Source organism: Chiloscyllium punctatum, chromosome 25 (assembly GCF_047496795.1).
Source record: "Chiloscyllium punctatum isolate Juve2018m chromosome 25, sChiPun1.3, whole genome shotgun sequence".
Classification (NCBI taxonomy): Eukaryota; Metazoa; Chordata; class Chondrichthyes; order Orectolobiformes; family Hemiscylliidae; genus Chiloscyllium; species Chiloscyllium punctatum.
This window is the reverse complement of record NC_092763.1, coordinates 66159231-66176911: the sequence shown is the minus strand read 5'-3', so window position 1 is coordinate 66176911 and position 17681 is coordinate 66159231. Positions and strand designations below refer to the sequence as shown.

The 17681-nt window shown below is 41.9% G+C and overlaps 2 protein-coding genes across 7 annotated transcripts in view; one reads left to right on the top strand and one right to left on the bottom strand.

The window, feature by feature from the left end:
- Positions 1 to 8920, bottom strand: part of col4a6 (collagen, type IV, alpha 6) — a 418171-nt gene extending 409251 nt beyond the window's left edge. For all 3 annotated transcript variants that reach the window (XM_072595456.1, XM_072595455.1, XM_072595457.1), the window contains exons 1-2: positions 8804 to 8920; positions 8565 to 8613 (exon numbers count right to left, since the gene is read on the bottom strand). In XM_072595456.1, coding sequence (XP_072451557.1) covers positions 8565 to 8613; positions 8804 to 8814 — 60 coding nt within the window. In that variant the 5' untranslated portion in view covers positions 8815 to 8920. The remainder of the gene's footprint in view (positions 1 to 8564; positions 8614 to 8803) is intronic.
- The window catches only part of col4a5 (collagen, type IV, alpha 5 (Alport syndrome)), a 266388-nt gene continuing 257533 nt past the window's right edge, over positions 8827 to 17681 (top strand). For 2 of the 4 annotated variants that reach the window (XM_072595461.1, XM_072595458.1), the window contains exon 1: positions 9648 to 10116. In XM_072595461.1, the coding sequence (XP_072451562.1) occupies positions 10021 to 10116 (96 nt within the window). In that variant the 5' untranslated portion in view covers positions 9648 to 10020. Of the gene's footprint in view, positions 8982 to 9632; positions 10117 to 17681 lie in introns of those variants that run through there. The other 2 variants (XM_072595460.1, XM_072595459.1) reach the window with 2 other exon arrangements.

Below are 17681 nucleotides of genomic sequence, written 5' to 3'. Positions count from 1 at the left end.
TACCAGTGAGATGTTTAAATAATCATAATGTTCTAACATTCCACTGTACTTGTGTTCAGAGATTTCTTGATTTGAAAGCACAGAGCTGAGAAGCAACTGAATAGAGATGGAATCACTTTAATATCTTGTCTATGCCAAGTTCCTGATCTTTGCCAAAGAATGACACGAGAGGTGTCCCAAAGCTCTGGTCAAAGAAGAATAAAATGTGTGTGTGTGTGCGTGTGTGTATGATACACACATCTATGTGTGTTCATGTATGTTTGTTTGTGTGGCCATGTTGGGAACTGGCTAAAAAGCAGCTGTGATGACCAAAATGCTTAAATCTTTTGTCTCAGTTCGCCAAGACGTGCAGGTGTCAGTGGTGTCATCGTGTGAGAAGAATCAATACTTCAGGCAAAGTGAGAATTTGAAGAAAGCTGATATGCAATAGAACAAACAAATTTTTTTCTGAGCAATGTCGATGTCTCACAGTGCTCTAAAAGATCCACCAGTTAACAAAATTTGGGTAAAAAGATCGAGTGATTTCTTCCATAATTTAGTTCACACTGAAGTGAATACACAAGTAAACCAGCCGGAACAGCAAAAGGACCTGCTGAATGTGCAAACATGGCCAGCCTGAATTTTTACACCTACCCCTCTATTCTGAAATTTATGAGTTAACTACACAAAAGTTACATTCCAAATCTGAACAAATGTGGTAAATCTAATGACTGTCAACTTGTTACAATTCATAACTGGTAAAAACTGTCCTGGTAAATGTGTCATACTATAACTGCATCCTCCTGCACAGTTGTGCCACAAAAGGTGAGTGTGTGTAACTGAAGCAAGGCATAACACCTTATACTGGAGATGTAATTTATTTGTTAAAGACGATAAGAAATAGGAAGAGAAATGGGCTGTTCAGCCTGTTAAGCTTGCTCCAACATTTAACAGGATCACTCCTAATCCGACATTCCGCAAGTCCATTTTCCGACCCTTTGCCATTAACCTTTGGTTCCCTTGCTGATGAAGAATCTATCTATCTCAGGCATAAATGTACACAAGGACTCTATTCCCACAGCTCTCTGTGGCAAGGAGTTCCAAAGACTCAAAACCGTTACAGAAAAGAAACTCCTCCTCTTCTCAATCTTAAATTGGTGCCCTTTAATTCTGAGGCAATGCTCTCTGGTCCTAGACTCTCCCATGAGGGAAACGTCCTCTCTGTTTGAATCCTGTCAAGCCCATCAAGAAACCTAAACATTTGAATGAGATCAGCTCTCATTCTTTGTCGTATATCATCCTCACATTTTCACTTGGACTTACGTTTTGTCTTGCCTCATCACCACTGGAGATTGGCTAATATCCCAACAAGTGCATTATACTCATTCACTATAATAATATCACAGATCTTAACATACGTGATGATATGCCTTTGGAGTTGCAGCAGGTAACTTGGCTGCTGTGGTTGGCCACATCATTTGAAAAGAGCTTGGCTGCTCTCTTTGTGGTACAAGCCATATTCCTGCCGACTCCTGATACTCTTCGATTTCCTTGTTAGCCAAGAGTCAACCTATCTCCTAAATATTTCATGAAGGATGTTGTTAAACTTGAGAGAGCTCAGAAAAGATTTGTAAAAATACTGCCAGTACTGGAGGGGTTGAGTTATATGGACAGGCTGGATATGTCTGGAGTGTCAGAGGCTGAGGGGTGACTTTATGGAAGTTTATAACATCATGAGAGGCATGGATAGAGTGAAGGTCTTTTTCCTGGGGTGGGGGGTGTCCAAAACTAGACAGTATAGGTTTAAGGTGAGAAGGGAAAAATTTAAAAAGGACCTGAGGGGTAACTTTTTCAAGCAGAGGATAGTGTGGAACAAACAAGCTGCCAGAGGAAGTTGTGGAGGAGGATACACTTACAACATTTGAAAGGCAAATGTTGGATGGGTATATGAATAGAAAGGGTTTCGCGGGTTATGGGCCGAATGCTGGCAAATGGGACTAAGTCAGATCAGGATGTCTGGCTGGCATGTATGAGTAGGACTGAAGGGTCTGTTCCCTTGCTGTATGACTCCATTACTCACAGTGGGGGAAAAAGTTCCACAGACTCAAGATCCTCTGAGAGAGAACATACTCCTCACATTGTCTTAAATGGAAGTCCCTTCGATTTTAAATTGAGCACCTAGTTCTAGTCTCTCATCTAAAAGGAAATATCTTTTCAGTGTCTACTTTGTCAAGTCCCCTCAGGATCTTGTATATGTCAATAAGATCACTCTTCTAAACTCTAAAGATTATCAGCCCAATCTGCGCAAACCTTCATCACAAGGTAATACATTAATCCCAGGAATCAGTCAAATTAACTTTGACTGAATTAATCTTGACTTACATAACTCTTTAAAAAAAACAGCGGTCCATTTCTTCAAGTTGATCCCTATGTATCTATCATTTCCTCATATTACTGAAAAATGATACACTTATTGAAGCTTTTGTCTTGCACTCATCAGGATAGTCATAAGAATGCTAGTTATTATAACTTACTGGGCTGGTGTGCTGGAAATCACACCCCACTATTCCTGGAGTCATCACCAATGTGTGAAAAAACTATCCAAAGTCCCCAGTCTACCTGACAGATGAACACAGGCCAACGAAAACACCAGGGCTTTCGCCTTAACAATTAAACAGCCATGTATTGCAAACAGATTGTGGCAGGAAAGAAACATGACTTGCTGACTAATATGTCTGTATATCCCTTTTGAATTCCCCTTTTCACAAACAGACACACAAGAGAGTGACAAGGCATGAAAATTAAGAGTGGGAAAGGGAAGTAATTACGGAAACACAGTTCAATAGCACCAAGCTGGACCGGAGGTAAATTATTTTCTTTTGGTTTCTTCTAATTCCATTTTAATTCTTTGCTGACAAAACAAAGTGGTTGACAGATTGATGCTGTCTTTCATTCACTGGTTGAGAATTTGGCCCTTTTCGCATCACTTAAGTAATTATCCCTTTTCAACAGGGGGATTGCAGGAAAAATCTGCAGAAGACAATTAGCCTGGAGACTCTGTGGTATAATACCACACAAGAGAGAAGTGCAGAGAGATTTTTGACATTGTCCTTTTGTAGGCTTTCCAGATGCATTTCTGCTGTTCTGACTCCACACAAGTCATGTTCTCCTGGTCAGGTACCAATCAGATTATTGTTGTCAAGCCATTGCCTCCTCATTCAGAACCAATCAGCTCCATACTGTCTGTTTTTGCTCTCATTGCTCCAAGTCAACATTGTATACAACTCATAATTTATCCTCTATATATATATAAAACAGCCAGCTCTTTACAGTCTTCTTGGTTTAAAGCAATATCTTCCTTTTTACACATTGTGAAAGCAAACAACATTTTAATACTGCATGAGAAATTACTGCTGTTTGGTTGGCAAATGGACATTAGTCAGAAGAGATTTCCAAGGAAAAGGCATCAGTTTAGAATAGATTAGATTATATTCCCTATAGTGTGGAAACAGGCCCTTCGGCCCAACCAGTCCACAGCAACCCTCCGAAGAGTAACCCACCCAGACCCATTTCCCTCTGGCCAATGCACTTAACACTATGGGCAATTTACCATGGCCAATTCACCTGACCTGCACATCTTTGTGACTGTGGGAGGAAATTCGGAGCACCCAGAGGAAACCCACGCAGACACGGGGAGAGTATGCAAACTCCACACAGATAGTCGCTTGAGGTTGGAATCAAGCCTGGGACCCTGGTGCTGTGAGGCAGCAGTGCTAACCACTGAGCCACCATGCCACCCATACTGAGCCACCGTGCCAACCATTAAATGATGACTGACAGTTAACTGCCAAACTTTGCTTGAATATAAATCAAATTAAAACAAGGTTTGGCTGTTAACTGTTAGTCATCATCTAACTAGTGCATTTCCATGACAATCAGAGTCCACCTCCCAAGCAATCATCACTCTCCTCTCACACAGTGTTAAATGTTGTTCCAGCTTACAATGGTATTCTTGTAAATGTCTTGTTGAGTGGAAGATAATAAGCCCTGTCAAAACAAATCTTTTTTCAGCAATCCTCAAGTTTTGTACTAACAAATGATGATTTTCTCATTACTACATCTTACCAAATTTATTCACATTCTTTCATGGTTACCATTTCTTTTTAACCTGGTTATTTTTTTAAAAATTCCACTTCCTTCTTTTTCCCATTTCCATAAATTCTCAGGCCAGAGAAGTAATCTCTTCCTTGCACTTGCTGATGACCATGATAAGGGTGATCAGTAACTCAACCTGGCATCTTCTCTCCCAAATTCTTGTCAGTTATATCCCACTAACACCACTCTTAGAAGTTACCTTTTTTTTAAAATGAATTGCTTACTGCATCCATTACTCATTGCAATTTATATGGGGAGATGGAAATTCCTGCACTTCCGGACCACCCAGAGGAGTTCATGTTAATGGAAAACTCAATTTGCAGCTTATCTAAATCTAAACAAATTACCATTTTGCCATGTAGCTCCCATGGAGTTGTTTCATGAGATCAGTGAGAACTTAATCACTGATTTGGCTCCTATTCTAATTAAACGTAAAACTGATAGTGAAAAGTAATGTATGGTACTGTTCTAAACCAATCCAGCAAGTCAAGTAGTTTGTCTGATAAAGATTAAACACCTAGAGTGAAATTTCAGGTTTCAGTAGACTTGCAGATTTGAACAATCAAGAGAATGGGTTCTGAGTTGTATCTGAAAGTCGTCTGGTGACTCAGTTGATGGAAGCATTGTTCAACTTAGCCAGACAGATGAGAAGATCCCAGGTCTCATTCTTAGTCCAAAGTGAGTCAATAGGTCTCACTCAGGGAGGCAGTGATACTACTGACATCATTGTTACTGTGTTAGGGAAGGAAAAATAATGCAAAATTTCAATTCCAGTTTGAACCTAAGAGTAATAAAAAGTGAAGCACAAAAAAAGTTATTGCTTTCATGCTCCACATGTCATGGCTGATCTGATCAATGGCTCAATTTCACTTTCCCACTGGCCGCCCTATAATCCTCAACTCTCCTGTAGATTAGAAATCTACCTAACCAAGCCTTGAATATATTCAATGACTCAGCCTCCACTGTTCTCTAAAGTACAGAATTTCAAAGATTAATGGTGGTCCATGTAAATAAATTCCCCTTAATTTCAGTCTTAAATTGGATGCTCTTATTTGGAAACTATGTCCCCTAGCTCTAGGTTCCTATGACAGATCTGTTTCAAATTTTTGTACCTCTTCCACATCAACTGAGCATGCATTGCTTCAGAATGCTTACTAATCTCATGAATGAGCCTAGACAATGATTCCCTCATGAGGAGAAACATCTTCTCAACATCTTCCTTGACAAGCTCCCTCAGAGGCTTATAAGACCATAAGACCATAAGACATAGGAGTGGAAGTAAGGCCATTTGTCCCATCGAGTCCACTCCGCCATTCAATCATGGCTGATGGGCATTTCAACTCCACTTACCCGCATTCTCCCCATAGCCCTTAATTCCTTGTGACATCAAGAATTTATCAATTTCTGCCTTGAAGACATTTAGCGTCCCAGCCTCCACTGCACTCTGTGGTAATGAATGCCACAGGCCCACCACTCTCTGGCTGAAGAAATGTCTCCACATTTCTGTTCTGAATTTACCCCCTCTAATTCTAAGGCTAATATAATATTCAGTAACATCATCTTCCATGCTCCAACTGCTCTTACACCACCATGAACAGATGTGATGGTGGTACTCCCTGCACTAATCAGTTGAAGTAATGGTAGTCCCTTGAAACAAGTCAATAAAAGAAGCAGAAGTGACAAAAATTTAAATCAGACCTGTCATTGGAACCTAGGAATAAGATAATTGTCTGTAATTCATTTCTAATTCAACTGAAATATGTACTGAGTAGCTGTTTGGAATTTTTGCTGTTCATCATACTCTAGACCAACACTATCTCAAGATATTTACATCAGAAATAAATTCAACAGGGAAAATCTCTTTACTCAGCCAGTGATGGGAAAGTGGAACTTGTTACTTAATGGATTGATTAAGGTGACGAGCATGGATGCAGTTAATTAAAAGCTAGATAAGAACATAATGAAGAAATGAACAGAAGAACATGCAGCTGGATGAGAAGAGTGGGAAAAAGCTCATATAGAGAATTAATAGTGTCATAGACACATTGAACTGAATAACCTGCTCCGTGGCGTAGATTTTATATAATAAAGGCCTTTAGTTTCAATGCCGATACTGAAGTCTATTTTTAAAGTTTATTTCAATAATTATAGAGATGTGATAGCAAAGCTGCTTATTTGCCTACATTTTGGAACCATGTACAAGCACAAAAGATCATTTATTTAACAAGCCTGATGTGTACAAGTTGATCCAGTTACAGCACTCAATTTTAATTAGAATGTATTGTCTACTGTCAAATACCTTTCACAGTAGCAACATATTTTGCCTATATAAACTATAATCAGCCCATGTAACTGTTCTTTAATCTGCATTATCTCACAAGCAGTGAGTGCATTCTCTTTATTCAAAGGTGTGTGACCCAGACATTAATCAAATGCAATCACTTCTTCAATAGGGCCAATTTTTATAGTTAAAAAATATATCAAATTCAGACAAAGTAAGTTTCTTCCTACATCCTTATGGATTCTTACTGAATGGATGCTTACACAAAAAATCTGACTGTGACTACATGATAGTGCAGTGAGCTACCTCTATAAATAAATGTACTTGCTATGATTGAGCTGAGCCATGTAGTAAAGAGAACGTTTAAATCCAATTGTCCAGTCTGTCTGAAATGAGTTGATCATCCAAACTATTGGAAGGGTGACAACAGTTGGCTCAGACAACCCTCCGTACGTTGGCTATAAATCAGACATCATGTCCAATACTCCTAACTGCTACCCAGTGACCCCATTGGAAATTATAGCCAGTTGCCAATTCAGCCATTACCTCTCATGATGATTCACAGCCAACCCTTTTGACAATACATTGAATAGCAGCTGGTGCCCAAATAAATACCTCACCACGATCAGCACCTTCAGGAAAGGAGGAAAGATAAAGTAAAACTGACTTACACCATTCTTTCCAGTTTTCCATGTTTAAAGATTGACTGTTTTTTGTTCCACTTGACCCATGAGTTGTTAGTACAAAAAAGATTGTCCTTTTCCTGTCCAACACATCATGGGAAATAGTCTTGCAATTGAGACATTCCATAGACTTTATAAATGGAAGGATGCAATAATCACTAGTAGCTGCACCCAATCCAGGTTCACTCCACTCCTGTTGCTCATTTAGCGAAAGCATTGCCTATTCTGTCATTTAGCCCTGGAGACCATGTCCAGACTCTGTCCTTGCTGAGTCTGGACAGGCTAATCATAACTGGGCAAAAGTGAGAACTGCAGATGAAATCATAGCTGGGGTCAGTGGGTGCTCTATCAACATAACATGGGATTGATGGGGGGTGGGGAGTCAGTCAGGTATACCAGTCACTTATGCTGTAAGTGAAAAACTGAGACTGTTACATTGGCCAATATGTGGGCAGGACTGGTGTGTTCATTTTTGTATTCACTTGTCCTCGTTTTCACACCCACTTTGTTTCAATGGGATACCTATATGATTGGCAGGTGCATCAATGTTTTTCTAACACTCAGATGCGCCACTGCTGTTTTCTCAAAACAGAGTTCCATTCGGGGCTCAGACGAAGAGAATGGCAGTTCACAGAAGGTTCAATTTATAAAGCACATTTATCTGCTCAGGTATAAACGCGCAGTCTTTGTGTTGGGCTAAGTCGAGCAATCTGAACTCTTCGAACACAGACACGTTTCAACGCTGTGTTTTACCCGGGCCTTCAATTGAATCTGGTTCTGAAACTCATTGGTTCCTGCAAGCTGTTGCCATGGGCTCGGCGGCTAACTTGGTGCCCAGTTCAATCAGTTGCTCCTCAACAGAAAGCTAAACCTTACATCCTGCTGCAATGTTTCAAGTGCGGATCCCACCGCTTACTGCCAGTGGGTCAAATCGAGCGAAGGCTTTGAATTTAACACGAAAGTCTGCATTCGTTACAGGCTGAAAGGGCAAAACCGAACTCAGTTGTGACACACTTCTGCCCAGCTCCTCAGCACGTCAATACTGAGGGGCACAATTCACACTGAACATGCAACGATTATTTTTTAAATGATTCATTTTTAATTAAGTTTAATCCGCATCATATTGAGCGGGACACGCAGCCTTCATCGTGCGGTTGTTGAGGTTTTTGTTTCAAAATTGTTAATTATTTTTTAAAAATACACAGTTCTAAATTCAAATGCATTTCCTTAGACCGAGCCATAGAGTAAATATTCGAGATGATGAACATTAATAGCAGCAACAATTACATCCTTTTGAAACTCAAGTTACACGGATTTTTGTTTTGAAGACAGACCTTTGCCATGTTTTGTAAAGATGAGGCATGTCCATGGATCCCCGAACACAGAGGGGACAAAATGCAGTTGAATAATTTAACATGGGAATGACATTTACACACACACACACACACACCTCCCCAGCAACTCACCGCTCGGACCAAGTCAGCAGCCAAAGAGCCGAGGACCACAAGTAGGATCCTGAAAGAAAAAGCAATTCTCTTTTTAAAAGAGGCTCCATTCTGCGCCAGCAAGAGCTCAGAGCACAAGAGATTCTGATATCACAGTTACAAGTGAGGTCGCGTTCTCTGCTGTCGTGTCTGTTACATGACTCTTCAGTAAAATCCGACACTCAATTCGCTCTGAGGCTGAGGGAGAGTTTCTCACATACCAATCGGTCATCCTGGTGGATTCGTTCTGCTACAAATCAACGGTACTGGGGGCGAGTCTCACAACCGGCTTCAGATCTCTTGTTTCTGTGTCACTCCGGTCATTGAAAGACCACCGCCTTCGGGAGAGAGAGAGTGAGAGTGAGAACAGCAGAAATGGAAACAGCAGAAAAACAATCGGTGCGTTAGAGAATAAACACTACTTCGTGTTTTGTTTTATTTTTAGGAACGGAGGAAGTGCAGGCGGCTTTGAGAAATGAACTGAGGGTGATCCCTGTTCCCTCTCCTTGTAGTCTGATCCATAAAAAGCCGGGGGATAGGGGCAAGGGGCGGAGTTTTCAGAGCTCTGGGTCAGACAAAAAAACCCACTCCAATTAACCCCCTCCCAATCAATAATATTACAAGCTTCCCATCAAAAAAATAACACAGGCAAGTGCATTAATAGCACCATCAGAATCACGCCACCGGGCTGTCTAAACGGTTTAAATGAAGCGATGTAACAATATACATGAAAGGCGATACTCACAAGCTGCTCCATTTTTTTATCATTTAGCATCGAAATGTTTGCTCCCCCTTAATTCACCGGAGTGTTCAGCAATGTCTCTCAATCCCTTTTGCAAGCGCAGTTGCATTCATAACCGCTAAAGTAAAATAGTCCCTCAAAGAAAGTTTGCCAACTTTTCCACTCCCCCTCTTGTTTTTTTTTAGAAAATAAAGTTAAGCCAAGAGGAAACAAAGGAGGGGTCAGGACGGCGGGGCGGGGCGGCAGCTCCTATTGGAGGTGCTTTGATTTATTTCTCTCAGCTCCGCGCCCCCCCCCCCCCCCCCCAACTCTGAACACAGCAGGTTAAAGCTATTCTCTTTTTCTTCCCCCTTTGCGAAGTGGTACAGTTTGCGAAGTAGTGCTGCCGGATTGTGGAGATTGGAGGGGGAGGGAGGAGACAGTGCCTGGGCTGTTAGATAGTGAGGTGAGAGGCATAGAGTCACTGGCTATTGCAATCTCCCTCTCCCTCTCGCTCTCGCTCTCTCTCTGTCTCTTTCACTGTCTTTACACACATACAGGCTATAGCAGCACATTCTCAGTAAATTTCTACACCACCACCTCCCCTCACCACAGCTCTCTCTTTACGGAATATCAATCCTTTTCTCTATTTCCGAATAGAACATGTGTGGATGTGCAATTTCAAACAGTTGATCAAAGAGCCTGGGAGGAAAAAAAATGAGGCTTAAGTATTCCTCCTTCGACCGACTTAGCGTTCGGATATTTTTGCTGCTATCGGCGCTAACACTTTTGGTGGAGAACTCCGAAGCAGCGGTGAGTATTACATTTTGATATGTTCTTTCTCTTTACCCCTCTGGGTTTTGTTCCCCCCCCCTTCTAACAATCATTGAGATACAAACAGCGGCGGCCAGAAAATTGTTTACGTTTAAACATAACTGCAACTGCAGATCTGTAGTCGCTATTTTTGTTACGGGCTGCTGGAGATGTTTGAAGGGTTGTCTTTTTTTTTAGTGAGTGCAAGACTGGTTTGATTCCAACTGTGGCGTTAAGTTGTCCCCTTTGCAAATAGAAGTGCACCTCACGGACGGTTCTGATGTTCTCTGAAGAGCGTCTGGGTTGCTGTCTTACTTGTGGGAACTCGTAACAGTGAGTGGGAACTGAGTCCCTTACATTATGAGCCGGCCGAACTGTCGGTGAGAACTCCGTATTCTGTCCACTCCCCCCCCCCCCCCCCATTTAAAAATAAAGCCCGTGTGTTTTCATCTAAAGTTAGAATCGTTGTACAAACTTCTCAGTAGAGTGTGTACGGGAGGAGAGAGGCAGAGTTCTATTAGGTGCTAAAGGGGTAATCAACCTTTGCATTTTACATTGCCATCTCCGCTACTTTGCCCAAGAAAACTTTTTGCTCAAAGGTACGAATGACAAAAGATTCCTCTTCCTTGGATCCACACCCATCACTCTGCTCGGTGTGTCCTCTATACATCCAGGAATGGCACCAGCTCCTTACATTTGTCTAACGCCTTTGGTTGGAGTAAAAAGGAGCCAGGAGGCTTCACAAACGCAACCTGACACTGAGCAGCTAAGGGAGATGGCCTGAGCTTGAGCGACGAGGTGGATTTTGAGGAGCATCCTAAAAGTGGAAGGCCGGCTGGAGAGGGAGAAAGAGGCCTTGACAGCTGGCGGCATGGCCATCAGCGAGGGTGCAATTAAAACGGAAGGTCGAGAAGTGGAGGGGCACAGAGATCTCAGGAAAGTTATGTGGCTGGAGCAGATTGCAGAGGTTTGGGAGGGCGAATCCCGTGGAGGGATTTGAAAATGACAACGAGACTTTATAAAATTCAATATAAGTTAGTGAGTAGGTACAGAGGTGACGGTGACCGGGAATGGGTGTGAGTTAGCCTGCATAGCTAAGTTTTGCATCACCTCAAGTCTAGTGAGGGTAGACTAGAGGAGACCAGTTAGCAGTGCATTGAAACAGTCAGATCCAGGCTAACATTTGCAAGTTTTCGGGAGCAGATGACCTGAGGCAGAGGTAGCAGCAAATAATTTTAAAAGAGACCTAAGGGGCAACTTTTTCACACAGAGGGTGGTACGTGTATGGAATGAGCTGCCAGAGGAAGCGGTGGAGGCTAGTACAATTGCCACATTTAAGAGGCATTTGGATGGATATATGAATAGGAAGAGTTTGGAGGGATTTGGGCTGGGTACTGGCAGATGGGACTAGATTAGGTTGGGATATCTGGTCAGCATGGACGGGTTGGACCGCTACTTGGATGCTGCCTGAACTGCTCTGCTCTTCCAGCACCACTAATCCAGGGTTAGACCGAAGGGTCTGTTTCCATGCTGTACATTTTTATGACTCTATGACTCTAAGGTAGAAATACGCAGCACACAGTAATGACGATATGTGCTCAGAAACTCATCTTAGTGTCAGATAGGACAGCATGTTTGAAAGTAACTGCTCAGCAACTGCCAAGAGATAGAGACTAATTAAGCCAATGACTAGAAAACTGTGGCAGGAACGAGAGATAATGTCTTCAGTTTTCCAATTATTGAAGGAAATTTATGCTTATTCAGCACTGGATGTCAGACAAACAATCCTGGCAATGTGAAGGGACCATACACAGACAGTAAAATATTAAGAGGTAGAGGAGAGGGAGAATTAGTTGCCTTAACATACTTGTGAAAATTGATTATGTCACCATATTCACTGACTTTTCTTCCAAATGCAGTATTTTAGAGTGTATCACATTCCCCCAGAACTCAATATTTCATTTTGTGAAAATACAATCGACAGTGATGAATGGTGAATTGAGTTCTTTTCAATAACAGGGAAGATTTGCCAATGTATCTAAAGCATGAAACAGCCCTGACATTAACCAGTTTGTCAATGTTTTATTTGGTGCTAAGCAATGTGATGTTTTTGGTCATTGGGTGGAAATTGGAGTAATTTTTAAACTGATAATATAAAATGAAACAAATTAACATAGTGAGTTCCAAGTGTAAAAATTTGGGTCAAAAAGTTTGTAAGTTGCAATGAATGGGGCTTTTGGGATTCAGTGGAGAAAGTGAGGACTGCAGATGCTGGAGATCAGAGCTGAAAACGTGTTGCTGGAAAAGTGCAGCAGGTCAGGCAGCATCAAAGGAACAGGAGAATCGACATTTCGGGCATGAGCCCTTCTTTAGGAATGAGGAAAGTGTGTCCAGCAGGCTAAGATAAAAGGTAGGGAGGAGGGACTTGGGGGAGGGGCGTTGGAAATGCGATAGGTGGAAGGAGGTCAAGGTGAGGGTGATAGGCCAGAGTGGGGTGGGGGCGGAGAGGTCAGGAAGAAGGTTGCAGGTTAGGAAGGCGGTGCTGAGTTCGAGGGATTTGACTGAGACAAGGTGGGGGGAGGGGAAATGAGGAAACTGGAGAAATCTGAGTTCATCCCTTGTGGTTGGAGGGTTCCTAGGCGGAAGATGAGGCACTCTTCCTCCAACCGTCATGTTGCTATGGTCCAGCGATGGAGGAGTCCAAGGACCTGCATGTCCTTAGTGGAGTGAGAGGGAGAGTTGAAGTGTTGAGCTACGGGGTGGTTGGGTTGGTTGGTCCGGGTGTCCCAGAAGTGTTCTCTGAAACGTTCCGCAAGTAGGCGGCCTGTCACCCCAATATAGAGGAGGCCACATCGGGTGCAGCAGATGCAATAGATGATGTGTGTGGAGGTGCAGGTGAATTTGTGGATATGGAAGGATCCCTTGGGGCCTTGGAGGGAAGTAAGGGGGGGAGGTGTGGGCGCAAGTTTTGCATTTCTTGCGGTTGCAGGGGAAGGTGCCAGGAGTGGAGGTTGGGTTGGTGGGGGGTGTGGACCTGACGAGGGAGTCATGGAGGGAGTGGTCTTTTCAGAACGCTGATAGGGGAGGGAAGGGAAATATATCCCTGGTGGTGGGGTCCGTTTGGAGGTGGCGGAAATGACGGCGGATGATACGCTGTACATGGAGGTTGGTGGGGTGGTAGGTGAGGACCAGTGGGGTTCTATCCTGTTGGCGGTTGGAGGGGTGGGGCTCAAGGGCGGAGGAGCAGGAGGTGGAAGAGATGCGGTGGAGGGCATAGTTGACCACGTCTGGGGGAAATTGCGGTCCTTGAAGAAGGAGGCCATCTGGGTTGTACGGTTTTGGAACTGGTCCTCGTGGGAGCAGATGCAGCGGAGACGAAGGAATTGGGAATATGGGATGGCATTTTTACAGGGGGCAGAGTGGGAGGAGGTGTAGACTAGGTCGCTGTGGGAGTCGGTCGGTTTATAGTAAATGTCCGTGTTGATTTGGTCGCGCGAGAGGGAGGAGTCTGAGACGGTCCAGGTGAATTTGAGGTTGGGGTGGAAGGTGTTGTTGTTCAGTAACAGTGTCCTTAACTTTAGAGCTGGTAAGTCCTAGGTTCAAGTCCCACTTGCTCCAGAGATGCGTCATAACCTGTCTGAGTAGGTTGGTTTTTTAGGAAATCTGTACATTGCTACTAAGCTTCGATATTGTAATTCCAGATTACATGGCAGTGAAAATGTTGTAACACAGTAAATCCAGTGCTTTTTGCAGAAGTGCAACATTTTTGCTGCTTTCCTGTAAATGCAGGTCGGTCACTAGTTATGCATTTTGAATTTTTGTTTGAGTATGGACTGTAATTCAATATTGTGTTCCTACCAGCGGAGACAGTGAATATTCAATATTGTCTTCCTACCAGCTGAGATAGTGAATATGTTCCCACCAGCTGAGATAGTGAATATTCATTATTCTGTTCCCATCAGCTGAGATAGGGAATATTCAATATTGTGTTCCCACCAGCTGAGATAGTGAATATTCACTATTGTGTTCCCACCAGCTGAAATAGTGAATATTCAATATTGTGTTCCCACCAGCTGAGATAGTGAATATTCAATATTGTGTTCCCACCAGCTGAGATAGTGAATATTCAATATTGTGTTCCCACCAGCTGAGATAGGGAATATTCAATATTGTGTTCCCACCAGCTGGGATAGTGAATATTCAATATTGTGTTCCCACCAGCTGAGATAATGAATATTCATTATTCTGTTCCCATCAGCTGAGATAGTGAATATTCAATATTGTGTTCCCACCAGCTGAGATAGTGAATATTCAATATTGTGTTCCCACCAGCTGGGATAGTGAATATTCAATATTGTGTTCCCAACAGCTGAGATAGTGAATATTCAATATTGTGTTCCCACCAGCTGAGATAGTGAATATTCAATATTGTGTTCCCAACAGCTGAGATAGTGAATATTCATTATTGTGTTCCTACCAGCTGAGATAGTCAGCTGAAGAATACAAACCTCTTAGTTCAGCTACACTGCTCAACTGCATGTACTTGCTATCCTAACTCCTTAAAGTTATCTTTTAACTTACAACTACAGGGTTACAATTGTTCAGAGATCAGTTGTGGGATCATTTTGAAGTAGTTCAGGTGTCAGTTTAGATTATGGAGGAATTGGAGGGAAAGAAGAAAAATAGACTACTTCAGAAGAAAAGTCAGTCAGTTCTTCAATTGAAAAAAGCCATCAATGCTGGTATATAAAAAAGTACCACTGACTGTTGAGAGTCTGCTTGACCCAGTTAGGATACTGTTACCAGTACATTGTAAAAACAACCACACTTTAATCCATGCCTATTAAAGTTGTGTAATGTTCATCTTCTATAGTCCTCTTAATTCATCACCTGAAATTGTCCTCACCACGAACAGCAGGAATAACAGACCTGTCACCACTCGTAACTTTGATTTAGTGTTATTCAAGAACACCAAACTGTTTCTGTGCTTTTATCATAGTAAAACATTTTAAGGCATATCAAGGGAGCCTAATCAGACAGAAAGAAAATTGGCACCGTGCCAGCTGACACTTGGACATGTGACCAAATGGTTGATCAGATGGATGTTAAACAGCTTTTAAAGAGGAGAGAGATATGGAATGTTAACTGTTTGGGGGTACCATCTCAGGGGGTAACAATCTTACCCAAGAATCTGGGTTCATGTCTAAACTCCAGTTCTTGAGCACAAAAGTCCAACTGATACTCCAATGCAATACTGAGGGCATGCTGCCTGTCAAATTCAAGGAACCATCTGCCCTTTTGTATGGATGTGAGAGGTCTACTGTCCATCATTTTGAACAAGATTAATGGAGTTATCTCTGGTGCTCTGGCTTATGTTTATCCCTTTATCAACATCACAGAAATATTAAATTGTCTGTTCATTTTCATAGCATTCAGCAAAGGTACATTCCAATAAGAAAAGACAACTCCAAGGGAAGGAATTACCACCCATGGCTATCAAATTAAATTAAACATAATATCAAATTGAATGAAAAAGCATGTGATTCTTCAAAGAGTTGTGACAGATCAGAAAATCAGACCGAATGTGGAACAAAGCAAGAAATGACTAAAAAGATAATAAAGAGGGCAAAATTAGAGAATGAGAGAAAGCTAACCAGAAATATAAGAAGATGGTCAGAACTTCTTCTGGATTTGCAGCAAAATATATTTTACACCTTTCATTTCAAGCTTAGTCAATTAAGCTTCCTATGATTAATTGCGCAAGACAATAAAATTAGCAACATTGTGACTCCAACTCTGATCTGTTGCACATCATCGGTTTACATCCTTTCATTGGCGACTGTGCCTTCTGGTCCCTGGGCTTGAAACGCTGAAATTCCATCCATAAATCTATTTATTTTCTCTCCTTTATTGTTCCTTAAAAACACTTCCTCTTTTATCAAACTTGAATCCATCTGACCTATTATTTCCTTATTTTGTTAATTTTATTGGTCAGTGCATTGAGTATAGGAGTAGGGAGGTCATGTTGCAGCTTTACAGGACTCTGGTTAGGCCGCTTGAACTTTTTATTAATTAACTGTGTGAAACCCAAGTAATTTATGTAATTCCTCATTTTGCCAATGTGCAATCCCAGTTCTTGAACAAGTTTCTGTTGAGCAAGGAGAGATTCAGAGGTGAATAGTCTCAATGATTCCAGGTATCAAAAATTGTGATTTATGAAGAAAGGTTAGGGAAGTTTGGTTAGTTCTCTTCAGACAGGGGTGAGAAGGATTTGAGGAGATTGAATTAAAGCATTCCGAATAATGGAAAAGAATTGGCAAAGTCAATGCAGGAGCATTACTCAGAATAGATAAACGTTCAAAAAACAGATACCAAGGATCAAACTGAAAATAATAGTTGGGTGGTGCTGAGCAGAAACCTCAGGCTCACTGCCTTTATTCCTGATGAAGGGCTTTTGCCCGAAACGTCGATTTCGCTGCTCCTTGGATGCTGCCTGAACTGCTGTGCTCTTCCAGCACCACTAATCCTGAGCAGAAACAAGTTGAACTGCTGAGGTAAACTGTCAGCTCATCTTGGCCAGTGGTTGAGAACACAAATTGTCTGCCCTCAAGATTGACAATTGGGGATGCATGTACAAATATATATATATATTGTCTGCACAAGTGTGTGGGCACAAATCTAAGAAAAAATAGGCAAAATCAAACAATCAGAAACTTGCACAGTAAAGTTAAAAATCACGCAACTCCAAGTTATAGTCCAACAAGTTTAATTGGAAGCACCAGCTTTCAGAGTGCTGATGAAGGAGCAGTGCTCCGAAAGGTGGTGCTTCCCATTAAACTTGTTGGATTATAACCTGGTATTGTATGATTTTTAACTTTGTACACCCCAGTCTAACACTGGCATCTCTAAATCTTGCATAGTAAAAACTTAATCAAAGAGGACTCCCCTGGAAAAGCTTCCTGTGCTTAATTGCACAAGACAATAAAATTAACAAAGTTGTGATTCCAACTCTGATCTGTTGCACATCATCAGTTTACACCCTTTCATCATTGGCAACTGTGCCTTCTGGTCCTTGGGCCCCAAACGTTGGAATTCCATCCGTCAATCTATTTATTTTATCTCCTACATTGCTCTTTAAAAACACTTCCGCTTTTATCAAGCTTGAATCCATCTGACCTACTGTTTCCCGAGGCAGCGAAAGATTGGAGGGAACAAAAGGTGGTGTCCATGACAGTGTAGAGAACTGGAGAGATTATGTGAGAAAAGAGATGATGATGTAAGGCAAGAACGAAATAAAAGATTGCGCCAAAGGAATTGTAAATAGGAAGAACAGAATCCTCACCAACAGCTGCATAAACAGCAAAGGGGAATTTATAATCTGTAATTATTGTACCCAACATTCAGTGCCTAAAAGGCTGTAAGGACCTCCTCAGGCTTTTACTTTGAGCTTAAATAGAGCAATAGCAGATGAGTGAGGACCAAGAAGTCAAAGCAGGAATGGGATGGAAAATTAAATGTGACAGTTAATTGGGAACTTGGGTTACACTGACAGACTGCATGAAGGT